The sequence below is a fragment of the Coturnix japonica genome, unplaced genomic scaffold (genome assembly GCF_054131305.1).
Source record: "Coturnix japonica strain WE unplaced genomic scaffold, WE-NBRP24 Scf040, whole genome shotgun sequence".
Classification (NCBI taxonomy): domain Eukaryota; kingdom Metazoa; phylum Chordata; class Aves; order Galliformes; family Phasianidae; genus Coturnix; species Coturnix japonica.
The window spans coordinates 1,494,239-1,521,201 of NW_028188943.1; the positions used below are offsets into that span (position 1 = coordinate 1,494,239).

Sequence of the window (26,963 nt, forward strand, 5' to 3'; positions counted from 1 at the left end):
ATGACCAGTGAGTCTCCCGTTGCTCCACCCCTTCTCCTTCAAAGCCCGAAAAAGAAAGAATAAACAAGCAGAAGAAACCCAGATGTACCTTTCCACACACAGAGCAGAAAGTGGAACAGCAGTTGTCTCCTTCCTGAGACATGGTGGGGAGCATCCCAGAGGAAGCCCAAGTTCTTTGCTTCTCTCCACAGGGACTTCAAGCACTCTTGGCAAGAGCTGCTTTTGTTCTTTCTTCAACTGCTTCCATCACCAGAATCTCCTTTGGAAAAGGAACCCGAATGAAAGAATCAGCAAATGAAAAAGAATGAGCAATAGCCACTTTACCAGCTTTCTTCTGACACTCAATTTAGACTCTTGACTCGGGCAAGGTCTTAAAATCAGCTGGTTACAAGAACTGTCCCAAAATATATCCAGCTTCTGTACAGCTGCCGTTATTTCTGACAGCGACTGTAATCACAGAATCATAGAATGGCCCAGGTTGGAAGGGACCTCAAGGATCATGAAGATCAATCGCCTCCCTGTCCCTGCTGGCCATCCCCTCTTCTGATGGAGCCCAGGGGACCATTTGCTCTCTGAGCTGCAAGAGCACGCTGATGGCTCACGTTCTGTTTTTCATCCACCAGGACCCCCAGGTCCTTCTCTGCGGGGCTTCTCTTCAGGACTGCTCCTCCCAGTCTGTAGAAATGCCTGGGATTCCTCCAGCCCAAGTGCAAAACCTTGCACTTTGCTGTGTTCAACCTCATTAGATTCACGTAGGCCAACCTCTCGGTTGAGCTCCCTCTGAATGGCATCCCTTCCTTCCACTGCGTCAGCCGCACCACTCAGCAAACAGCAGAGGGTGCACTCCATTGCATCATTGGTGTCTCTGATAACCATGTAAAAAAGCACTGGTCCCAAGACAGACTCCTGGATGACACCACTTGTTATCGGCCTCCACCTGGACATCAAACCATGAATCACCACCCTCTGTCCTCTACAAAACCTCTTTGTCTTCTACTCCTGCTGCAGCTGCAATGGCTGCACCAGCATGACTCACGTGTTTGACAATCCTCCAGCTCTGGCCTAGCCATGCACAGCAGCAGTCCATCTCCCTCCCAGCTCACTCACCAGTGTGCTGCTGTGCCCCAAATTCAGTGCAGCAGCATTGAGAGCAGGCAGCACCTATCACCCTCCTCTAACTCTCTCTGCCAGCTGCGATGAGGACTGACACAGCACGCCCACCCCAGCCCAGCTTTTCTGCTGAGACACCTCCCAGCAACCACCCAGCACCAATCCCAGTTGCTGCAAGCTGTCTGAGAGCCTGCTGGAGTGCACTGACAATAACTTTGTGGGCCAAGCATTAAGCACACCAAGCAGAAGGGAAGCATTACTGGACATGGTGCACAGCAGGGGTTAAGACTGGAGGTGGTCAGGGCTGTAGTGACCATGCCCTCCTAGAGTTCCTCATCTCAAGGAATGCAGGCCTGGCAAAAAGCAAAGTCAGGACCCTGAGCTTCAGGAGAGTCAGCTGCAGGCTGTTCAAAGAATTCTTGCATGAGAGACACTGGAAAACTGTTTTTAGGGGTAAAGGAATGGAAAAGAGATGGTAACTTTCTCAGAAAACCTTTCTCAGAGCTGGAGCTCTGAGCTTCATCCCAACCACACGAAACACAGCAGAGGAGGCAGGAAAGCAGCATGGCTGAACCTGCTGGTTACAGGGAGCAACAAGAAGGAAATGGAGAAACAGCAGAAACGGAGACATGCAGCCTGGTCGCTTTGGTGGCCTTCTACAGTGGAGTGACAGCATCAGTAGGGAAAGGAAAAGCAACTGACATCACTCAGCCAGACTTTTGCAAGGCCTTCGATGTTGAGCAAGTTTCCTGTTAGAGCTCAGTGTGAACAAATCTACCACTGAGCAACACCCTGAGCCCCCACTCACCTCAGCAGAGGAAAGCCTGCACCCCAGCCTTCCGCCTATTCTGCTCCATTGATGGAAGCACACCGGGCATCATTGCTACTCACCCGACCAATGATGATAGGGGCAGAAAAGGGAATTCCTCTTTACCTTTCAGATGAAAAATTGATGACTGTGCGGAATCTTCCCAGTACAGCTGCGGGGCCTTCCTTTACTTGTATCCTGCTGCTCCATGTCACAGTGGGAGAGCTGCTCTGGCCTCTCCTCGCAGCCTGTGCGTCCTGCAGTGTGAGCAGCTTTGTGGATAGAGGAGACACCCACACAGACTTGGGCCTGGATAGAGAACTGTGCCCTACAACATAGAATAGCCCTTGGTACATTTACATCATGCTCTTTTCCTTGTGTGTGAGCAATCCTTGCTCTTTTCAGATGGTAGTATGAGCGTGTGACACCCCAAACACATAGTTAGCATCTGTCCATATCATTAAGGCTCTCGTCAAGGCAGTTATTTCAGCCTTCTGAGGGGTAGTCCCCACGGCTGATGGTTGTGCTTCCATTCCCTGCTCAGTAGCAGTTACTGCATGTCCTGCCTTACAGCCTCCTTGTCTCACAAAACTGCAGCTGCTGGTAAACCAGGTGTCTTCTGCATCTTCTAAGGGTTCGTCCTTCAGCTCCAACCGACTGGATGTAATGTGCAGCATCAGTTGTTTCAAAGCTGTGATGTCATCCTGGTTCTCCACCAGGGGAGTTCCGCTAAGGAAAGATACTGGGTTGGCAATAGTAGTTACAATTATTTCTATATCACCCTGCTCTACCAGGATGGCCTGGTATTTCGGGAATCTTTGAGGTGAAAGCCAATGTCCCCCTTTTGCCTCCAATACAGTAAACACTGCATGAGATATTAAAACTGGTATCCTTTGGCCCAGTGTAGATTGATGGGCTTCTTGAATATTGAGCACCAGTGCACCCTGGATATCCCTTACTCACTTCAAGCTGTTTCAAGTTTACCATCAGTCCGTAGCTGTGTATCCATGGTCGGCACCCTCCTGTCATTCCTGGCAACGTATGGAGTTCCTTGGCAGTTTGCAGCTCAGGGGTAGAGCAGATGGCTTCTTTCTTGGCAGTCCTTAAGGTTCAAAGTCCAGCTGTCATCTCCTATCCCAAATACGTCACTTGCTGCTGAGTTAGTTGTGCTTTCTGTCAACCAAGAAACTCAGCAAACTCTCAGTCTATTATACACAGCCCTTTTGTTGCTGTGGCACCCACGTGCTCCAGTAAAGTTCCACCCTAGGATGGAGGATGCCAGGTCTCAGGCTCACGAGTTGACCAGTTCTCAACAATCATTTAGCTGTTCTCACAACCCTGGGTAACACTGTCCAGGTTCACTGAGTCTCTTCTCCCTCTATTAGGGAGAACAGATACACGCAAGTACTCGTATGCTATCATGAGGAATCCAGTAGGTTACATTTAATTTAGAAGCATGATGCAATCAAAAGCTCGCTTAAATAAAAGCATACCCTTTTCTTTCACTCAAAATAATAGCCCAGAAAAAAATAAAAACAAAACAAAACCCTCATCATAATTGTTAAAGAAATTATCTACTAGATCTCGATGGAGAGTGGAGACACATGCTAGTTTTAGGAACACAGCACTTATCTCATTATCTGAATGCATCTCAAGGCATGCTCCTTGTGAAACTGTGAGAACTTCTATCATTAACAGACGTGTACCGTGCCCTGATATATGGTTAAACCGCTTGCAGTGCACTGTCAGATGTACAGGATGGCAGCTGTATGTGCTGTGACCAAATAAACCCCACACTGAAACCTTTCAGAATTTTAGGACCTACAAGTATTGCATTCATATTTAAAGTAAAAAATTCCGAAGCTACACATGTTCTAGGTTTCCATTTGTTAGATACAACATACCTTTGGAAGTAGGCGCCTGAAAGGATATGCCTTCTACTTGCTTCTCTGTCTGGCTCTTCGAAAAGAAGGCCTTTGGAGCAGGAAATGCAAAGGGCAGCTCATTTCTTAACGCTGACTCTGCATCAACATTCTCTGTGTTTGCACGCTTCTTAGATGCCACTTTTCTTGTCACTGGAGTTGACAGTGTGAATTCCATATCACCCAGTTGAGTATCATGCCTCGAATGCTGCCAGAGACGGAACAAAAGGTTTTCTGATCACAGCCGGAGAAGTTACTGTCAAAGAAATTCTAACAGCTGAGAAGGTCAGACACAATGCTTATAAAAATATCATACATTATTTGGCTATTGAACAAAACAGTTGAAAACTCTGATTCTCTCCTAGAATAAGTTCGTTTCTTATAGACTGTCAAACGCCATTTTTTGATTTGTTCATCTCAATTCTCCATTGAGGATTAACCCTCACCAGCTTATCTAAACATAAATATGAATTATCACTTGGTTTAGTTAAAAATTTGAATAATATCACAGTGGATTTTTTTGTCCAACACAGTAAGATTGAATTTCTTTTGGTACCTTTCAACCTCTGCCTACCTCCAGCCTAACTCCAGAATCTTATTAACTGTGCCTTATCTCTTCCCATTGTGTTTTAAAATCCTCACTGACTCCTTTACTTGTTCCCTTGCTTGCTGTTTCTGTGCAAACCAAACACTGGAGTTAGGGATCACGTCAAACCAACCATGGCCTACAGGTAGAAGGCAACAAAATTTATGCTTAACATACTTCTTTGCTCTATCTTCCTTTGGTCAAGGTCCACTAGATACTTAAATATGGAGTAAGCACTAGATACAATGAGAAGCAGATTTCTAGATTAAGAGCTGTATTTTTTCTGTAAGAAACTAGCTGTACATCTTCACACACCTGCTTTGTTTTCTGAGTATTTAGATCGAGTGGAGATTCTTCAAACACTGAAGCTACATCAGAAAATTCCATGGATCCAAACGCATCTGGCACATGGCTGCAGTCTGGCACATCTTCATATGCCAGAGCCTTTTCAGACAGAAATGTTCCATCAAGATTCTTTTGCAGAATTAGAAGGAAGATTTCATCAGAAGATTTCACCACTAAAGTCTAAATAAGATTGCTTTGCAAGTTCCAAACTATGGCTAACAGCTAATGGAAGTCCACAGGCCAGCAGCACAAACTTTTATATTATGTTCTTAATATTCTAATTGTTGATATGACGTTCATATCAAGAGCAGAAGGGAAATTACTCTTAGAGCTCAAGTCATCTTTCACAGCCTGCGTCAACAAGAGCAGCACCTCACAGCCTTTGGTTTCAAGACCCGGACCACAAGCTAGCTAATGATTTTACACAGAATTCCAGAGTTCAAGTCACTGTTTACATTAGGGCTGAAATTGTACTGAAAGCCTTCAAGTTCATCACACTTAATTATCACTGGCACCACACATAACTCCACGTTACATATGTGATCACACGCAACCTGGCAACTTCAGACAATTCCCAAAGCACTCCACGTGCACTTGGCTACTAAAGTAGAGAAAAAGGAATTAACATCAGAAATAGCTGCAGTCAAAACCATCTAAGAATCCAAGTCTCTAGGAAACAAGGAAAGCAAATCCTCTCCAGGACTATGTTCTAAAAGGAAACAGATCAGAAAGGTGAGTTCTTCCCCCCTTTGACCACCCACTCATGTAACGTCCATGTCATTTCTAAGTATGCTGCCCAGACCAAGACTGAGGATGCTTCAGAAGAAGACCTTCCCTGCTAAGCCAAACAGAACAAGTAAGGTACCAAAATATGTAGAGCCAAACGAGGAAAGGTGCTCTAGGAAGGTAAGCATCACAAGAGACCAACAGGAATACTTACACAATCCAAACAATGCACAGTTTCTGTTCCACAAGCTGCCAAGAGGAATGTGTGCAGTACTCACAGCGCACCATGTACACTGCTTACTGCAGTCATACTGCTTCGTAGGACCAGCCCAACTTACTAAAACATTTTAATGAGCAGTCCGAACTGTCTGGATCAGCACGGTTCACTTGGAAGGGACCTTCACAGATAAACCTGAAGAGGTGAGGCGACTGCACTATCTAAACCTTAAAGCATATAGGACCTTAAAGCATAAGCTTAAAGCACAGAAGCATGACCAGCAGGTCGAGAGAGGTGGTGCTGCCCCTCCACACTCCTCTCACTGAAACCCCATCTGGAGCACTGCACGCAGTTCTGGAGCCCTCAACACAAGAAGGACTTGGAGATGTTCAGGCAGGTCCAGAGGAGGGCCATGAAGGTGATCAGAGAGGGCTGAAAGCACCTCTACTATGTGCACAGGCTGAGAGAGATGGGGCTCTTCAGCCTGGAGAAGACTCCAAGGAGACCTTAGAGTGGCCTTCCAGTATCTGAAGAGGGCCTACAGGGAAGGCTGGGGAGGGACTTTTCATAAGGGCAGGTAGCAACAGAATGAGGGGAAATGGCTTTACATGGGAAGAAGGTAGATTAGGATTGGATATTAGGAAGAAATGCTTTACTGTGGGTGTGGTGAGACACTGGAGCAGGTTGCCCAGCAAGGCTCCAATATGATTGCTTTGCAAGTTCCAAACTATGGCTAACAGCTAATGGAAGTCCTCAGTCCAGCAGCACAAACTTTTATATTATCTTCTTAATATTCTAATTGTGGATTTGACGTTCATATAAAGAGCAGAAGGGAAATTACTCTTAGAGCTCAAGTCATCTTTCACAGCCTGTGTCAACAAGAGCAGCACCTCACAGCCTTTGGTTTGAAGACCCGGACCACAAGCTAGCTAATGATTTTACACAGAATTCCAGAGTTCAAGTCATTGTTTATGTTAGGGCTGCAATTCTACTGAAAGCCTTCCAGTTCATCACACTTCATTATCAATGGCACCACAGATACCTCACAAAGAAGCATTATGACATCACAAAGGGGCATTATGACGTCAGAAAGGGCATTATGACATCACAAAGGGCATTATGAATCACAAAGGAGCATTATGACATCACAAAGGAGCATTATGACGTCTCAAAGGGCATTATGACGTCACAAAGGGCGTTATGACGTCACAAAGTAGCATTATGACATCACAAAGAAGCATTATGACATCACAAAGAAGCATTATGACATCACAAAGGGGAATTATGACGTCAAAAAGGGTCATTATGACATCTGAAAGGGGCATTATGACATCACAAAGGGGTGTTATGACATCACAAAGGGGTATTGTGACATCACAAAAGAGCATTAAGACATCACAAAGGGGCATTAAGACGTCACAAAGGGCATTATGACGTCACAAAGAGGCATTATCATGTCACAAAGGGGCATTATGACATCACAAAGGAGCCTTATGACGTCTCAAATGGCATTATGACATCACAAAGGGCATTATGACGTCACAATGGGTCATTATGACGTCAGAAAGGGGCATTATGACGTCAGAAAGGTGCTTTATGATGTCACAAAGGGGTGTTATGATGTCACAAAGGGGCATTATGACGTCACAAAGGGGTGCTGGGAAAGGATCTCTGTGTGGAGATTGCTTCTACTAGAGGTAGTTCTATAAGACTTATATAGAGCTGTGCAGAGGCTGTAAATCTGTCTGCAGAGGGTGATGATCAGTTCCAAGTGTCTGCAGTCAATGCTCATGGACAGAGCCCATCCAACCTGGCCTTGAATGCCTGCAGGCCTTGAATGGGGCATCCACAGCCTCCTTGGGCAACCTGTTCCAGTGCGTCACGGCCCTCTGAGCAAAAAACATCTACCTAAGATCCAACCTATACCTCCCCAGTCTCAGTTTTAAACCATTCCCCCTTGTCCTATCATTATCCACCCTCATAAACAGCCATTCCCCCTCCTGTTTATACGCTCCCTTCAAGTACTCAAAGGCCACAATGAGGTCTCCCCACAGCCTTCCATTCTCCAGGCTAAACAAGCCCAGATCCCTCCACCTTTCCTCATAGGAGAGCTGCTCCAGCCCTCTGATCATCACAGTGGCCCTCCTCTGGACCCACCCCAACAGCTCCACATCCTTCCCAGGCCTGGACACAGTGCTGCAAATATGGCCTCACAAGAGCTGAGCAGGAGGGGACAATCACCTCCCTCTCCTGCTGGCCACCCCTTTTTCAGTGCAGCCCAGAACACACATGGATCTATCTTTTCCATACGGATATTCCCATCTGTGTACATATATATACCACACCTACACCCCCACAATCTGCTACAACTCCATAGAATTTTCAAGGTTGGAAAAGACCTGGATGATCTTATGATCTTATGATCTCAGATCTTATGATCTGGATGATCTTATGATCATCCAGTCCAACCATCACCAATACTTCCCAGTTAAATCACATCCCTCAACACAACACCCAAACTTTTTGTGAACTTCCCAGGGTTGGTGACTCTACATGAGAGAAAAGGGCACTCAGATAAGGGATTCTGCATTTGCTATTAGCAGAGGTGGGATGAGACCGAGCACTGCCCCAGCTCCTGGGATAACGCAGAAGGGCTGAGACCTTCCAGCTGCTTCCACCCAGGGTCACACAGCAAAGCCGACCCTGCAGGAGTCTGCATCATTCTTTGCATGGCATTGCTAAGAGGAAGATCCCCCCCCTACCCTTGGCTCTACACTCCAGCTGCTGTCTGCCATCTGTAAAGCCACCACAGCTCTCCTACTGGAGTTCCCATCTGCACAGTGACAGCTTGGTTTCTTCTTACTGTCAAAGCAGCCACAGCCTCAGTGCTTCTCAAATCTCCCCTTTTCAGCTGATTTCCTCTTTCTAGTGGCTGGGCAATTCCTCCCTCTCACAGTCATCCCTCTGCCCCACTCTGTGCCCACAGACCCACAGAGGGCACACAGAGCCAGCCCTGTCCCAGCTGCTGCTGCTTCACATCTGACAGTCTCAGGAGCTGAGATCCAGGCCGAGACAGCACTGCCCAGACATGGTTTGTAGGACGTTTGTGATAGGAAATAGGGAGGTTTGTGATTAAACCTGCCCCCTAAGGAGGAAGGCAATGCTGCCTGCAGCCCCAGTAGGCATTACAAAACATCCCCATTTACAGGAGGGTTTTAAATAGCACAATTCAGGAACTACAACTGCACAAATTCCCGCATGCCCTGGAATAAGTTTGGGAATGGACATGGTTCTACCACCTGTGCAATGCCATAGAAATAACAACCATCCACCTGTAAACCTCCATCCTCTCCCCTGCTGCACAAAGGGAAGCTCAACAGCAGTGCACAAATGTCCCAGCAATGTCTGAGCACTGCTCTGTGCATCCCAACCTGCTCATCCCATCCACTCCTGGCTGGGCAGCAGGATTGGGGTGGCACACTGCAATGGGCACAGAGGAACATGGAAGCCCCACACATGTGAGGAAGGGGCTGGCTGTGCTCCACACTCACGTTATCAGACGTGATTTGCCCTTCTGTGGGGAGCCTCTGCTCTTTCCCAGCTCATCCTCCAGCGTCTGGGACTCCAGGATCTCATTCAGGCTGTTGTTGGCTGCGGGGCAGCTCCATGAAGAGCCGCCCCTCCACCGACCGGCACACAACAGCCGCTCCCGCGCACTGCGGCTCAGCCAATCGGAGCCGGCGGAGCTGCCGCTGCCCGATGGGACCCCCCCCCCACACATATTGACCCCCCAGACGAGGAAGAGGAGGAGGAGAGCGACGAGGAGCTGCCGCAGGAGCTGACGTTGGGGCGGGGGGGCAACGCGGGGGGGGGTCGGCAGTGGGGGGTGGGGGAGGGGGTGGGGCAGCATTACCCCCGGACCCCGTGGACCCCCCCCCCCAGCCAAAGTGCTGCTCTCCGACCCCCGCGGGCTCTTTGTGCAGCCGCTGCCCTCCAGTTAAAGACCCCCCCCAATTTGTGCCCACCCCCCCATATTGCGCTTTGCCCACCCCCCCCAACCCCGGAACCCCCCCCTCCCCACATCGCCCCCCTCCCCCCCCGGGTGGGGTTATGGGGGGTGGGGGTGGGGTCGACGACGTGCCGTAAGCCGCGCCGCGGTCGTGTGACAAACCCCCCCCCCCCATAAAGATGAATGGGGAGCTGTCGGGGGGTGGCTCAGCCGTAAGGATAAAGCAGGGGAGTTAATGACGGGGGGGGGCAGCGCTATAGGGAACGCAACTAATCTAAGCCCCCCCCCCCACATTAACACCCCATTGTGTGTAGGGGTGGTGGGGGTGGGGCACACAATAACCCCCCGAAAGGCCAAACAGCCCCAACCCCCCCCTCAAAGCCGCTGCCTTACGCTGTGCCCCCCCTGCATGAAGGGGCCCCCCCATCGATTGAGCCCCCCCCAATCCCATCTATAGTTGAGAGCTATGCTTTTTGTAACCCCCCCCTTATAAAGCCCCCCCCCCCCAAAGTTGTGCACGTTGTGCTGCCCCCCATGAGCCCCTGACCCCCCCCCTTAAAAGATGGGGTGTGGGGGGGTGGTCTCGGACCCCCCCTCCTTTAAACGATGGGGTGGGGGGGGGATTGTCACTGCCCCCCCCCCACCAAAATGGACACCCCCTTTTTAAAGGATGGGGTGGGGATGGGGGGGGGGTGAAGGTGGTCTCGGCCCCCCCCCCATTAAAACGGACCCCCCACCCCTTTAAAGGATGGGTGGGGGTCAATTACGGGCCCCCCCCCCGGCGCTGTGTGTGTATGTGGCCCCCTCCCCGTTTTGCCCCCCCCCGTGTCGGAGTGTGCTGGGAAAGGAACTCTGTGTGGAGATTGCTTCTACTAGAGGTAGTTCTATAAGACTGTTATATAGAGCTGTGCAGGGGCTGTAAATCTGTCTGCAGAGGCCGATGATCAGTTCAAGTGTCTGCAGTCAATGCGCATGGACAGAGCCCGTCTCTGGAATTCCCAGGGGGCGTGCACCTTGGTAAGCACAAAAACCCCATGAGCAGCTGTGTTAGTTCCCTAAAGATGTTTCCTTTGACTTTAAGGATAGTAGTGCATTAACACACCAAAGGCTTTCCTTTATTCCTAGTTCTCCTATCTCCTATCAACTTCCAGCTACCACTGAAGTGATACAAGTTCTGTTTCTGTGACAGAGACATGAATATCCTTATCTTTTGATATCTCACATGTGCAAGAGGCAGAACTTTCTGTAACAGATCTTAAGCATAGAAGTGCTTCTTCCAGCACTCATGCAGAGGGAGAAGTAGAAATGTACCTATGATTTAATCTTCCATTTCTAATTGAGATACCAGACTTGCATCTAAAGAGCATTAAGACATACATGTTGTTCTTCCTCAGACCCAGTCCTGGCTGTGAAATCCCCCCTAACAACTGGTGAAGCTGTACCTGGAGGGGATGCCATGTTTACTATTGACCTTACAACAACGTGTTGCGGCACTTGGTACCTCAGTGGTAAAGTCTTACAGGAAAGCGAGACCTGCATCATCAAGAAAACCCAAACTACTCACAGCCTAATCATAAAGAACGTCACCAAGAACGATGATGGAGCAGAAGTGAAATTTGTTGCCAAAAGTGTTGATGTCAGCACCAAGATGAGAGTGAGAGGTATTTGCTTTGATCCTTCTCCTTTCCTCTTACAGTCAAGGCATAGTTGCTGTGATCTGATGATTAGAACTGGGGCTGCAGGCATTCACTGACTGTACCAAATACCTGAAATTGCATCCCATGGACTGACGTGAGTCCTGGTAATGACCTAAACATGATAGCACTGACTGTAGGGTAAGCCAATCTACCCAGCTGCTTGGAATCTGAACCGGATTGCTTCATGCCAGCTGATGAATGTCTGCAGTTCACAGCTATTGGCCAGTGCATTCAGTCACCAGGTTTACCACTGCATCACCATAGAGCAGTACTTTCAGCTCCAGGTTCAGACAGCCTTTCTGATTGCACTGGAATAGTTTAGAAGTAGGGGAGCAATCATTCCAATAATATCTCTATCAATCAGCTTTGCATGACAAAATATTACAAATAAACATTCATTATGGGAGGAGCTGTTTGTCATTGGGTGGAAACCTCTGCAGAAGCATGTTTAGAGCATTATTAATCAGTATAAGGAGATGTTTGGTTGATTTTTACTTAGTAAATCCGGCAAGAAGACCAAATGAAATATCTTGAATTGCTCAGCACTGACACAATGATGAGTGCAGGAACAGAGGGTGATACTTTTTTAGAGATCTTGCAGCAAACATTGACCACGTTAGCCTGATATAAATTGAAATAACGCGGCCTTTGCTCCTGACAGGTGCTGCAGTGAGATTTACCAATAAGAGCAAAGATGTAGAAAAGATCTCCGCTCGGCTGCGTGAGGAAGCCAAACTGCAGGCTGAGCTTTCAGACACAGGCGCTACTGTGGAGTGGATGAAGGATGGGAAGGAGCTCAAGGCCAGTGAAAAATAGGAACTGCACATTGTGGGGAAGAAACACACCCTGAAAATTCACAACGACTCAATGGATGATGCTGCAAGTTATCAGTGCATCTGTGAGGGGGATAAAATGCTCTATCAGCTTTCACTGAAAGGTATGTGATATTCTGGGCTGTCCTCTTCCTGCCCAGGGCCAGCAGACTGCATTCACCTGACTCCCCGACAGTCCAGCTGTTGTCAGACAGCATCTGGGGTGTTTTCAGTGGGTGTTTTGACTTGAACTGGCCAGTCTGCTTTGTAGAGCCATTTGATTTCTGTGTTCTGTCCTGTGATTCGTCCCTAAGATATAGAGGAAATCAAGGGAAAGATAGGAAAAAGAGCATCCCAGCCTTCCTGTTCTTCTCTCAGGGTGGCCACGAAAGATGATGTCAACAGCTCTTTTTGTAGCAGTGATCCCAAATGTAGAAGAGACCTGTGAAGAGTCACAGGGATGTTTACTTAGCTGTCATTCCATGGTGGGCTTTTTCTTACACAGATGTAGAGAGAAACTGAACTTTCCCACGCAGGTCTCTGTTTTGCTGCAGGGTGTAGGTCTGATCTCTGAGATCCACACGCTGGGCCTTGATTGCAATAAATGAGAGCCCTTTGTTTGCTCCAGTGGAAGACTTTCCATTTCTGCAGTACCCTCTGCAGATGACACAAATGCAAATGCACCTTCTTCCCAGCAACAATTGCCTTTTTTTTTTACTCTGAGTATGCATGAGGCTCTTCATCATATTCTGCTGGCTTGTCACCCTTGTTGGTCCATGGAGAAACAACAAAGCCCTAGAGTAGTGTATGCACTTTGGCATTGGAGAGCTTACTTAATTGCTTCTTCTCAAAGAACAAACTCCAGAGAGACATGGAGAAAGCTCCAAACAGAACTGAATAATGGGACTAAATTGATGGAGAGCAGAACTTCCTGCCAAGGCTTGTCAGCTAGTCTTAATTTTGCTTTTCCTCTCTCAGTCATGTTAGCATAATATTTCATACTGGCAGGTCTGCCCAAAGAATTAATTGAATTAACTGATGGACGTTTCCATGTGCTTTGCACTGTAATGTGACTATCAAATGAGTAATCAATGCTGTTATTTTAAAATCTGTGTTGGCAAGATGTAAGACAAACAACTGCTGTTGGTAGCTTGGTTACTGCAGAATCAGCTTTCGTGTATCTCATAGATAGGGAAGAGACCCTTAAGGGTCAGCTAGTTGGACTGCCTGGCAATGAACAGGGGCACCGCAGCTCCATCAGGTGCTCTGAGCCCTGTCCAGCCTGACTTTGAACATCCTCAGGCTCACCAATCTTATACCCATGCCACACACTCGCAGTATTTCACCATTCAGCATCACCACTTGTATCTTCTCTTGCTGTAAACCAGAGCTAGCTGGTAAATCATCTGCTGTGCGGGTCAGCTGTGTCTCTCCCATGGGCATCACGTGGCTGCTGGGAGGCTCTGAAGAGCTGCAGCCAGAGGTGTGTCACCCGCTGGGCCTCGTGCCCAAAGGAGCCCACAGGAAAGTGTTGTTGCAGTTTGTCATGCACTGCACTGCCATGAGACTTGACGTGCCAGACATCCTCTGACACGTGACCTCCTGCATCCAGGCAGGACATCTGAGACGTCTCCTTCAGCCTGACGTGGCTGCAGTTTCACACTGGTTTTACTAAGGAAGGAGAAGGCACGTGGATGAAACTCTTTTCCTGCTCTTCCTGGCATTAGCTCATAGTACCAGTAAAGCATTGTCAGGTCAAGCCTGGAGGAGTAATGCTTGTCACTGACATGTTCCTGTTCAGGGTGGAGCTGGAGGGTAAAATAACACAAGAAATTGTCATTGATATTCAATATCTGTGAAATTCAGCTGGCTGCATTCACAGAACCTGGCGTTAAGATCTGTTTTCTGGTTTCTATCTTGAGCCTCTTTTCCATAACCCAGTCCTCATTTATGAACTGAAGCTCTACTGAAAGCCTTTTGCTGTGTATGCTCATGCTGCAGTGCAGCGCTTGTGACCTTTAACAGCACATTCACGTTCCTCTGATCACAGGATCCTTAAGGTTGATTAAGACCCTCTAGTCCGACTGCTCACCCATCACCACCATGATGCTCACCATCAGCTAGCTAAAAACTCAGCAGAGATGATAGATCAAGCACAACACTGGATTTGGGATGGCTAGAGATTACTAAGATACTGAAGGATTGCTTGCAGGTGGTGTTGGCTCAGGTATTCACCCTGCATCCCACCTCCTGTTCTGTTTGGTTGAGAATCATGCATTCTGCAATTTCACTTTGTAATTCAAAGACCCTGGCTTTAACTGTTGAAAAACTGATCTAAAACAAGCCAAGAAGACTCCGTTGGAACTGGTCGATGCAGAACAAAGGCATCCCCAAGGGACAAGTTGCACTGTTTGATGAACATTATTGGATGAGAGCTAAGCTAAGATTTAAAAAGCTCTGGGGCTGTCTCTGAGCATCAAATACAGAGGAAGCCTGCATGATTCCCTGAGAATGGATACCTCCTACTTTGGTGTAGGGTTAAGGGAACACTAGCAGTAACTCCTATCACAAAATGTCACATGGCTCATTCAAAAAAAGCCATCAAGAGGGCTTAATTAGGAGCACCAAATGGTCACAAGATGGTCTTAGGGCAGGGAAGTAATCTATCTATGTGATATTGGTTGGTGCTATTAGTTCTTCACAGCTTGACTCTAGAGGGACTGTTCTTCTTTGGTCACCTAGTTTTAAAAGAATAGATGGCTCCCGTCTATTACAATTTTTAAGGCATTATTTGTTCACTGACGCCATAAATGTGCCTGGCATAGCAATTGGCCTTAGTATATTCAGTGACTGAAAGCAACAGTTGTTGCTCTAAGAAATGCAATACTAAGCTAGGTCTGCCTGTAGCTGACAGCCATCAGCTTGCTCCTCAGGCAGGTTCTGTCTGGATGGAATGAAGGGCATGAAATACTGATGTGCTCATCAAACGCTGCTTGTTAGCTTAGAGACAAGGTGTTGAATAGGTTTGTTCATGTATTGCAAATACGTTACTTAGCTGCCTTCATTTTAGCTTCAGAAGAACATGTGCAGAATACAGAATTGATTAAAAGAAATAAGAACTGTCTGCATAGAACTTACTCTTTCCTTACACAGGAGAATCAAACAGACGTTTGTATGTGAGTACCTCCAGAGGTGAAACTCGATCACCCAAATGTAATGAGCAGAGACATTACAATCAGTTCTAACTGTATCTTAATGCTGTGCTGAATAAGCCTGAGTCAGGATGTAAACCACTTTCTCTTTTTTTCTTCAGATGAAGCCATTAATTTTGTCAACAAGCCCAAAACGACTCCAGAAATATCAGTCAGTCCTTCTGAAGACCTGGAGCTGGTGTGTGAGGTGTCAGCTGCAAGCGGAGCTGTCGTATGGAAGAAAGATCAAACAGAGGTGAAGCAGGACCAGAGGACAACCATCATCTCCCAGGGGATGCACCGCAAGCTCATGGTCAAAAATGTGACCCTGAAAGACCAAGGGAGCTACAGCTGTGAAACAAAAGATGACAAAGCAACATTCCAAGTGAAAGTCAGAGGTGAGAAACTGCTTGGAAACCCAGAGATAAAGGAACGCTTCATTTGGTGTGTCTTGCATTTGGACGATCAACTGACAGCCTCTCTGGTGCAAAACATTTTGGCTATAGGACTTTCTTTGTCATCTAGTGTCATAGCAACACTTTTCTACATGTGCTTTTCCATCCAGGAATGAATTACTGCAACAAACAATAGGCAAGGAGGGTAACTTGTGCAGCTCTTGTAGTCAGCTGGTGTCTGCAGGGTTACAGTGCAAGAGCACACCAGGCATGCAAGGAGTGAGAAAAGGGGAGGTGTTTGAAGAGATCTGGTTACAAAATTTGAATGACACAATGAGGTGGAAAATGCCACTAATCAGACTCATAAATGGCCTGGGTTGCAAAGGCCCACAGTGCTCATCCAGTTCCAACCCCCTTCTTCCTATGTGCAGGGTTGCCAAGCAGCAGCCCAGGCTGCCCAGAACCACATCCAGCCTGGCCTTGAATGCCTGCAGGGATGGAGCATCCACAGTCTCCTTGGGCAACCTGTTCTAGAGGGCCGTTCCCTTCTGATTTACTGGAAATGTAGAGAGACATGAGAAGAAAAAAAGATAAGGGAGGAGGTTCAGCAGTGCATGCAGGTGTTCTAAATCTCATGTCCAAATCTGCTATCAGACTGCGAAATGTTTAGATTTATGATATGATATGAAATGATATGCCTATCATTTCCCAAGGCAAAATAGAGGGGAAAGTATTTTCCTGTCTTAATGAGGCATCATGATGGTCCCTGTGAAGGGCAAGTATAGTGAAAATGGGGAACTGGAGTAAGCTCTGCAGCAGACTACAGCAAAACGGTGTGACTGTTGTGATGTCCCTGCAGAGAAAGAAGACCTGTTTACAAACAAGGACAAGGTACAAAAGGAGGTGAAGGCTGTACTGACTCAAAATGCCACGCTGAGCTGCGAGGTGGCCCAGGAGAAGACGGAGGTGAAGTGGTACAAGGAGGGGAAAGTGATCACCTCGAGCAAGAAGTTCAAGGTGGAGTCAGAGGGCAAACAGCGTCGGCTGGTGGTGAGCCAGGTGGAGAAGAAAGATGCAGGGGAGTACAGCTGCGAGGCTACTGGCCAGAAACTCACCTTCAAGATTCATGTAACTGGTAGGAAACACATTTTGGTTGATATTCTTTGATTATTCCATAGTCTGGCTGTGGAAACGTCTGTGTGAACGTGTCCTCTTGATTCTCCCATGAAACTGTTTTGGGGAGGATGAAAAGAAATGCTTACAAGCGTGCAGCTAAGATGATTGTTTGTTTTTAATGATGTTTCATCCAGCTCTTCCCCTACGACTACTTTTATCATCAGCTGTCCATGGATGTCCAACTGTGATTTGTACAATGTGCAACACTGCTCTACCAGTTGATATTTCAACAGTAGTAGTTACAGATCTCTACTGTGGCTGCACTGAGAAGGTTTGGTTGTCGGTGTCCTAAGAACTTTTAGTCAGAGGCATTGCACTTGCCTTTGGCTTGTTGAATCACACGTTGACGACCATTCGTTCCATGTTCTGTAAATGTAATGACCAGTCATGAATCCATTGATACCTTTCTAATTGTACGTTTCTCATTAGTCTGAGGGTTTAGCACGGAGGCAGATCTCTCACTCCAGCGGCAGTAGAGATTGCTCTGGTGTCAGTATATTTTGCACAAGATCCGGTAAATTTTAACTTAGACTCCAGATAGCCATGGGCACATCAGCTGCATTCTGAGTGACCATTAGTGAGCTGGCTGATGACGAGGGTTTGTCTTCTGTTTTATTTGAAGCTGCACTCTACTGGTTTTTGCTCATAAGTCAACTTGTTCTCTGTTAACTTTACAGTTCTCGTCTTGTATTCTGAGCTGATCAGGACAGGGAATCTGTTTTCTCCTCTTCTTTCTTATGGCAGTGAACACATTGGAGCTTAATCCTGGTCAAGGTTTGGCATTTGATCAGCTATGTGGAGGAGCAACTGTACTGGGAGTCTACTGCCTTTCTGCTCACACAGACCTGGTGTCCTTGCAGGGCATAGCTTGTGTTCTGTTCCCTTGTAAAGGTTGCAGTCTTTGCTCTCTCCATCTTGGGGCATTCTGCTCCTTCAGTCCCTGGTGTGCAATATATCTCTGCTCCTGTAGTAGACAGTTTTGCTGCTGCCTGTGGTGTAGACTCTAAACTATCAGCTCTTACTGTTCCCACACCCCGTGGATGTGATTCTGGGGCCTTTGGATCTGTTCCGTGAGTTGTGTCGCTCATGCTTTTGGCTCAGGAAATTGGCAGTTTCAGCAAAGAGTGGATTACAGAAAGGGTAGATTTGGGAGGTATCTGTCAGAGAAAATAAAATATGAACAATGACAGAAAGACTATGGCAACAGCTGGAATCAACCAAGTTAATAATCCTCAGCAGCCAAAGCCAGCCCACGTCTTATTGCAGAGGTGTAGGGAGAAAACACAGCAATGTAGTCCTTTTACACTTGAATTTTGCTAGCTGAGGGCTATTATTAGCTGTTTGCCTCAGAAACCAAAGGTTTTCTGTTCTCTTTCAGACCGGATGAGCTCATGGCTGTACAGGGTAATGTAATACCTCCTCCTCTGCCATACGTGGGGAGTGCTTGCCTAGCTACCGTTGCTGTATTTCTCATGTGTACCACTGTAACATGACGTGCAAGTCCAACACTCACATCAGAATGATGTGGTGTGAAAGTCAGGAGGGATTATGAGTACTCATGGAGTGGTTGGCTCTTTCACTACAGAAATCCTCATCTTACTAGCTTCTCCCAAAGTGCAATGGCTTTCTGAGTCTTAATTTGTCCTCTTACCATTGCACTCAGAAAGCTTTTCAGGGTTCCTCTACCCCAGGGTTCCACTGGTAGCACAGAACAATCCCATTTTAAGGACATGTTGAATATTAGGTGCTCAGTGTTGAGCGTTACGGGATGCAGATTAGACCTTCTTGCTTAAAAGAAACAAGTGCTGCACACAGTGTGAAAACTATAGTAAAAAGGGCTGATTGTGCCATCTCATTATCTCAGTATTTGTGGTGCACGCTGAAGTCCTTCTTTGAAGTAGGCCAAAGCTCCATTGCATTTGTGAGAATTTTTGCATCACCTGGTTGGTCTAGGCCATGTTTGTTGTCTTGCTAGTAAGCAAGCCTTCTGATCTTCATGGAGTAACTTAAGTAAGGATGGGAGAATGAAGGTGTTGGGGAAGACATCCAGGCTTTAGCTACAGGGCATGCATGCAGAATCACAAAACAAAGGCCAGTCAGAGAAATCAGAGCTTCATGAGAATTAATGGGGTTGTTTCTACATGCCCACCCTATCTGCCAGTGTAAAACCTGCCAGTGAAAAAAAGGAAAGCTACATATAGGTGGGGAGAATTGCTGGTGAAATTATTTGTGATATTTTTGCTAATAATATGCTCAAAATCCTGGAGCAAGACTTCAAGTTAAGCAACGCACTCTATGTAAGTAGACTTACAGAAGGGAACCATAAAGCTTATGGAAGGGAACTGTCAAGCTAATCCACAGCTAAAACAGAGTAGAGACGAATTGCAGGAGCTTGTTTACTTTGCAGAAGTGTGAGCTTTAACCACTGCTGAGCTCCTAGTACAAAAGTCTGAACCAGTGCAACAAACCAACCCGTCCATGTGGTACGAAGGAATGTACTGACACCACCAGAACACAAAATTCTATGGCTGAAAATACCCGCAAAAATCATCCAGCCCTTCTCCATTGCTCCAGGACATGCTCAGCTCTTTGTGCCCCAGATATTTCACTAACCTTTTCTGAAACCCACCGTGAAGGCTTCAAAGCCCCTCCAAATGACTTATCCAGTCATCCAGCCATTGAAAAGCTTTTCTGTTGTGTAACTTGCATCTTTGTCATTGCAATTTAAGTCCATTATTTCTGCACAGAGAACAGATTGTTTGCTTCCACTTTCTAAGAGCCTTTTATGTACTCAAAGCCTGCTATCAAGCCTTTCAGTACCTGTTTATGATCTACACAGCAATTGGTGGCAGGGGCTTTGTAGACAAAAATCAGATAGACCTTAAATTCTGTCCTTGTCCATTCCGTAGCAAACACGACAAAAGGATGCAGGAAATAGGACAGAAGTACAGGGCTACAGCTGAGGCACCATTAGCTTACTTGAAAGGAAATCATCCATAGATAGATGCACTGTTGTGTTTTTATTTTTATTTTTTCTTTTAACTCTGACTGATTATAAAGAGATGCTTTGAAAGACGTGCTTTGTAGAGAAGAACAGATGGTAAGCAGGGAATAGGTTGCTAATAGCCTTACAGATGAAGAAAAACAGACTGCACCAGAGTGAGAAATTCCAGAGGAGAATCAGCTAAGAGCTTATGTCAATGACATGGCTGAGGGCTGCTGGGAAGACTGCCCTCTCTTTCACCTTATTTCAAGCATTACAATGGTGTCCAAGCCCAGGGCTGTATCTCCCTGCCCCCATGGCAAGTAGGGCTGGCAGTAGCCACTGTGATCATAGAGAAGACCTGAATCCAAGTTCAAATCACATCCAGTGTCTTTACAGACCTTGCAATCATTCCACTTACTTTCCACATTGATCTTGGCTTGGGTCTTGTCGTCAGGACTCTTGCAGCAGTAAAAGCCCCTGTCTGCAAAGGAGATGTCCTTAACTATCAACATATGCATTGGGCTTCAATACAATGCTGTTCCTCATCCACTTGACTTCTGCAGGCTTGGTCAGCTCTACCTCCAGGGTCACTGTCTCTCTCTTCAACAGTTTTAGGCTCCAGTTTCTTCTTGAATGAGATTGAGGCCTCTGAAAAATGAGAAGAAATAATAGTAAGAACACAGAGAATCCACAAAACAGAGTGACAGCCTATCAATGGGGCATTACAGCCCCTTACCTCGGACTCTGAGATTGGCTGTGCTTTCTACGCCCTCAGCATTGGCAGAGATTTCAGCTGCATCTTCCAGTGTCAGATTGGTGATGGTGAGGCTGTGGTTGGTGTCCTTCTGTGAGATCATGTATTTCTTACTGGCTTCAATCTTGACACCATTCCTGAACCAGGTGACCACAGCATCACTGGGAGAAACAGTGCACTTGAACACAGCCTCTTTGCCTTCTTCAGAAATCACGTTGTTGAGGCTCGTAGCAAATTTCACCACCCTGGGAGCTGATGGAGAAAAAGAAACCACTTAGGAGCACATAAAAGATGTGTCCCTAAGTGTATGAGCTCCTTTATGTATGAGCACCTTCAAAGAGCCAACAGAGTCAATGATTTTATTGGAAGCTTCAGATTTTATGACTCGCAGGAAGTGATCACCATAACTCACACTCACATCTCCTGCCTGTAGAGGAGATCCTCTTTGCATCTACAAAGATGCAAGAAGAAAAGAGGCAAAGAAGGGGTAAAAAAAAATCCCATCTTACATTTGGGATGCTTAATTCCAACCTTGAAGGCTGATTTTACAGCTGTGCTCTTCAGAAGCAGTTGTTCCACAGCTATTTAGAGAGAAAGACGAGTTTTGTACTTGGTTGTTAACACAGAGAACAGCATAAACACACAAATAAACTCAGCGTTGCAGTGTTGTAATGGCTGATGAGGGAAGCCACGGATCCTTCCACACTGTCAGCCTTCATTTCCAGAGACATACCTTTGGGGGTGATGGTAATGCTGCTCTAGTCATCTCTGGACTCACACAAGTACTCTCCCTCATCCTCAGCCCGGATCCCTCTTATTGTCAGGGTTCTTCTGACCCCTTCCTCATCAATCTGGAAACGTTTGCTGGGTTTGATCTCAACTGCTTTCCTGCGCCACACCACCTTCCCTTTGGCATGGCTCACTTCACAGCTTAAAGTGACACTGCCCTCACGGCAGGAGAAAGAGAGGAAAGGAGAAAGTATTTTAAATGCTATAAATCACAGAGAGATGCAGAATGATTTATAATCAATAAAACAAACAATTATCCTGTCATTGCCCAATATGCTGTCACGATGGCTTCAAGCACTGGCAAGAAAAATATAAATAATAATAATGTGCATGAAAAGGAACAAATCAGAAGCCTTCCCAGTGCCTGTTAAGTGTGCAATCCAGCAAAGTAGGGCTCCATCAAATCTAAGCTGAGGTCAGGGCTCTTGTTACACTCATCACTGTGCAAACCGAGAGACAATCCCTGCTCTGGCGTGTTTCAGCTTCAGCAGAAGCAACAACAGGGACTGTATTTTACTCAGTATGGCAGGTACTGGTGGTTGAGGACTATGATTAGCATCTGTTTCCACTGAATGCACAAGCTGAGGGTGAGATGCTCCCTTTCTTGGTTCAGGAAAGAAAATCCATGGACATCTGTTGAAGTATCTGTACCAAATTCAAACTGGTAGCAAAACTTCCACTGCTTTCAAATAGAGCAGCTCTGATTTGCTATTTTATAGACACTGCTCGAACCAACATAATTCAGAATAGAAATACAGAACCCTTTTGATGCAAGCATCACTGGGGAGTGGCCAAGTGACAGCTCTGTCCCAGGACAAGCTCTCCCAAATCATTAAATGGCCTGGGTTGAAAAGAACCTCAAAGACCATCACATTTCCATCCTGGCAGTGCAGAGCTTCTGCCTCTTCCCCAGCCCTTACCTTGTGCTTCAGTGGAGTCTTGCCCACTTCCAGCTGCCCAAGTAGCTGACTAAAGGAAATATCCCCAAAAGGACATAATGCATCATTGAGAAGTTTAGAATGGCCTTGAGGTGGAGTCATACCCAGCTGTCGCAGCACCAGTCCTTACGCCTGCAATTAGGATGCAGATACACCAGTGACAATCTCCTCCCTCCTTCCTGCACTCACAGGGATTCAGTCCCCACAGATCCTTGGCCAATGGCCCTGGATCCAACCAGACAGTTCACACCTGCAGTGTTGGCAAACAAGCCAGATGCATCCTTTTAGTAAAAGTTCACCACCACTGGACATCTCTCACAGCAAAATGGATGTTTTTGTACCAACACACAGCCTGCGTGCATCCTGAATGTTCCCCTGCTTGCCATGGAAGTCTGCCAGCCCAGCGGTGGGTCTGGGAGGCCAGCAGGGGAAAAGTTAATGCAATTGAAAGTAGAGAAGAAAAAGCATTGAACTTTTCAGTGGTATTTTTGTTTCATTTTTTAAATGCGGGTGGTTAAAACGATATATTTATAACAGCTGGAGGAGTTTTATGGCACTGTAAAATGCAGAGTTTTACAGACTTATAACCTGTTGTGTAAAGGGTGTAGGGGGGTGTTGCTATGGAAGAAAAATAGTGATGTCACGTTATTAGTGCTTTTGCCTCCTATGTACCTGGCTGCTAGAAAATTACAGTGTTTGCAATAGACATTACAAAGACAAACACCTAAAATTTGGAGCAAGAACCACGTGGTAACTTGTTAAAAAATGAGGCCCACCCACAGAAGCCACTTCTTTGTTTTTGCATCTCCCATGGCAGAGGAATAAAGAGGGCTTGATGCTTATGATCAACCCTGTGCTCACATGAGATGTGTTTCAAGCTTCGGTTCCTTTCTTTTCGTGCAGCCCATTGTAATGAAGAAGGTGGGCCAAGTCTTCTTGGATCCTCTGTGCAGACAGAGCTTCTTCCTCCTCCACGGTCCTTTGCAAACACGTCTTACTTGAGCACCATTCCCAACTCCTGCCAAAGGAGAGGGATCTGGAAAGGAGCCTCCTGGAAAAGAAGGGGGGCGAGAGCAGGGCATGGGGCTGACACCTGACTCCACACTGCCATACTTTGACATTTCCTGGGTACCCTGGTTGGGATCAGGGCTAGCAGTCTACATGTATGTAATCACATCTCTGTTGTGGAGAGAGTGGGCTAGAACACTCCAGACATCTGAAAATCCTTAAATAATACTTTTGCTTCCAGATATTAGCTGGCTTTCACAGAGCTGGCACCAGAATTGCTCTGCTGCGCTCTCAAGTGCATCCGTATCAAGGGGGTCCCATTTAGCTGTGCACAGCTCTATGCAAATATACAGGAACAATCTGCTGCTGAAATGTCTTAATAAAAAGCTGTGCCTCAGCTACTGAGCCTGTGGCTGAGTCCAGAAGAGTTTGTTGGGCTGTGCTCAGAGCATGTGGCAGTTCTGGGCCCAAGCTAGATTGTTTGCAAAAAAAAGATATTCTGCATTTATATACAGTTTTCTGCAAAGATTTCATGTCTGCTGTAGAGTTGTCAGCAATAAGTGGAAGCCTCAGCCCCTGGGAGCTTACACTGTAAACAGAAAGCAAGGGCAAAGAAATGATTCTTCATCCTCAATTTGCAGATGAGTAGCTGATGTATACAGGAACTAAATGTCTCCCTTAACATCTACAGTAAAGCTGTGAGTGAGCTGAGAACTTAACTTGGGCTTCCAGTGTCCCAGCCAAGTATTGTCTTTCCTCTATTTGCCACTTGCTACTTGGTATTTTACTTTCATGGTAGAACAACCTTGCTCTAGGTTTGAAGCAGCGTGTCTGAGATCTTCCTTGGGGTCCAGACTGCACAGCACTTCTTGGCACATATTTCATCACTCAGATTTATCCAATCTGGGGGCATACTGTACCCTAACCTGGCACTGGTAATCACTCTTAGGTGGTAATGTAAGGTGCACAGTTCCCATTCTGTTATTTTCTTTGTGGTATTCTAAAGCAATTGATAGCTTTTTTTGACATAGGTCTTGTGATTAGATCACTGTGCGGGCTACTTGCAGAGGTAACATGCTGTTGATGTTGATTACTGGTGCTGCTTATGGTGACTGCATCCCTTTCAACTGCAAATCCCAGGTGACCTGGAAAATGGTCTGGAGCATACCAAGACTGAGGTGCAATATGGGATAACTGGAGGTGATAATGTAGGATTAGTCATATGCCAGAGTGATTCTGTGTTGTACTGAATAGAAGCCAAATCAGATCTGTAGAGGGTGATCTGTTACAGGGTAGATGTCTTACAGCTAAGAAATAAATCATCTGTAATAATTCTTTTAGCAGCGTATACACGGGTATGCTTCGAATATTTATATCTGCCTACTTAGATTCATACTGTGTTTTTGATCAGGTGGCTCATTTCTTCCTCTTTCTATTCCTAAACTCTTCTGTCTTTCTCTGGTGTGCTGCAAAACAGATACCATGCTCCACTACAGTTTCATATCTGTTCTAGGTAAAGTTCTTACTTGCATATTGTTTCTAAATAAAACAGCAGGAGTGCTGTGGTCTGAAAGCAAGGATATACAGATGCTGTTGTTCTTCTTTGGTTTTAGAACCTCCTGAGCATCACCACTGACTGCATATAGGGCTCCCAGATGCTCTAAGGAGAAAGAACTGGAGACAATCTACTGTCAACAAGAAAAAAATAAACATACCTTGACCCATGCTCATGAGAAGTCAGCGAGAATAGCAGATACCCTCAGAGCTTCCATAAGAATTGAGTCAGATTGGTTACAGGAAGTATTGCATTTGAATGTAATGGGTCGGTCCCTTCATCTGACTGTACTTCAGGTCATCAGCCCACTGCAGCGCCTTCAAACAGGATCCACTTGAAGGCACTTCTGCAATTTCTTGTGTTTTCCACCATCTCTTGACCTCAAAAGAACTCTGAAGAAGAGGAGAGGAATCTAGGATCTAAAAATGGTCTCTGTGCAAGTATTGATTAAACCCAGAGGGACAGATTCTGGTGTGGTTTGGCAAGGTAAATCGGGAATAACTCTCTTGCAGTAAAAGTTGTCAGACTAAGTTATGCCCTTGAAGCCAAGAGCAAATGGAAGCAGCAGAGATTTTCTGCTAGCAGCAGACAGTGAGTGCAGGATGATAATGCCCAGCAACAAGCCTGTTTTGGACAGGCCTAGAGAACAGTGAAGATATCAGCCTCCATGGTTTCATTCTGTTTCTTTCCATAGAAGGGAGCTGAAGAGAAGAGAGTAAAGCTGCAACTTAAAACAAGTAAAGCAGAGCTGTAGCAACTGGAGGATCCCACTTCCTCCTGAGATCCGTGAATCAATCCTTGAAATTCAATTAAGAGGGTTTGGGGTTCAGTCTGTTAGCTCGGCAGCTGCCTGTCCCATGGGCATGGCCATCACAATGTGTCTCACTGTGCCTTGGCTTATCCTGGTGCAAAATAGGGATTAACACTGCCTGAATGAGAGAGGCACATAACAGCCCCTTTCAGTTCATTACTGTTTCTAAGGCATCTGTTGGGGTCTTAGAAGAAAGGGGAAAGGTATAATGCCAGTAAGTGCGCAGGTCTATTGACATGAGTGGGAATGCTGCCATGGGATGCACAGAATCAGAGCTTTAAGGACCAACATTTTTTGACAACTTGTAACCCAAAGAGGGGGCTGTTTTTTTGCATGATAATTCCTTGGACCTATCTCTGAAGCCTTGTCACAAGATGAAACACTACCTTATAATACACAGCTGGAAATACCTTATCCCCTTATAGTTTTCTTCTCTTGCCTGATATTTCCTACAACGTCATGCACTATACTATATAGTAAATCTCTCCTCCATCAGACGGACAGATACAAAACAGAAAGTAATTTATTACTCTGTCCTATTATGCCTGTTCTCATAGAAACTAATTATTCTGCATTGTTGTATTAGATACTCTAAGAAAGACTACATTTTCTTACTTTCGGCTGATAAAAAAATTAAATCCATCAGTTTTCCTAAACACATTAGAGTTAAGACAGAATTTCTGGTTCTAATTATTAATCAGTCGGATTTGAGGACACAGAATATTTGACTTAAGCTCAATATATTCACGAACAATGTCCCAATATCACATTTTGTATTGAAACAATTTTTCACTTTATTAAAGTCTTAAGGAGAGGAACCCAAGCTGCAGCTCTCACTCAAGGTCATGGGAGCTTAATGCAGCCTCATCGGTGTAACAAAGCTTAAACATTATCTTCAACTTTACAGGCACTACAGGCATCTTCTTCCCTCCCCTCCGAGCCCCACGTTATGTCTTAGTGTTGTAGCAATGAGATAAGGGAGAGGGGAGCAATCCATGATGCCTGGAGCCGGGGTGGGAATATTTCTATGGATGGAAGAGAGACCAGGGGCATAGGGCTGAGCCAAGGCGAGTCCTGGAAGTTTTAATAGAGCTTCCTCTGATAATTTTATACACTTAATTCTTGAAT

The 26,963-nt window shown here is 46.1% G+C and overlaps 1 protein-coding gene across 1 annotated transcript; it reads right to left on the reverse strand.

Annotated features, from left to right (window-relative positions):
* Positions 1–20,451: 20,451 nt before the first annotated feature.
* On the reverse strand, positions 20,452–25,194 carry LOC146752928 (obscurin-like protein 1). Its single transcript, XM_085531037.1, has 3 exons — positions 25,185–25,194; positions 20,717–20,986; positions 20,452–20,628 (listed from the first exon to the last, which is right to left on the reverse strand). Exons 1-3 carry the CDS (start codon positions 25,192–25,194, stop codon positions 20,486–20,488), a joined length of 423 nt encoding a protein of 140 aa, XP_085387163.1. The 3' UTR covers positions 20,452–20,485.
* Between the last annotated feature and the right edge of the window lie 1,769 nt (positions 25,195–26,963).

Excerpts from the sequence above, each read along its gene's own strand:
- LOC146752928 (XM_085531037.1), bottom strand. Across the intron at positions 20,629-20,716 it reads AGCCAATCTCAGAGTCCGAG|AGGCCTCAATCTCATTCAAG; the intron begins GTAAGGGGCTGT and ends CTCATTTTTCAG.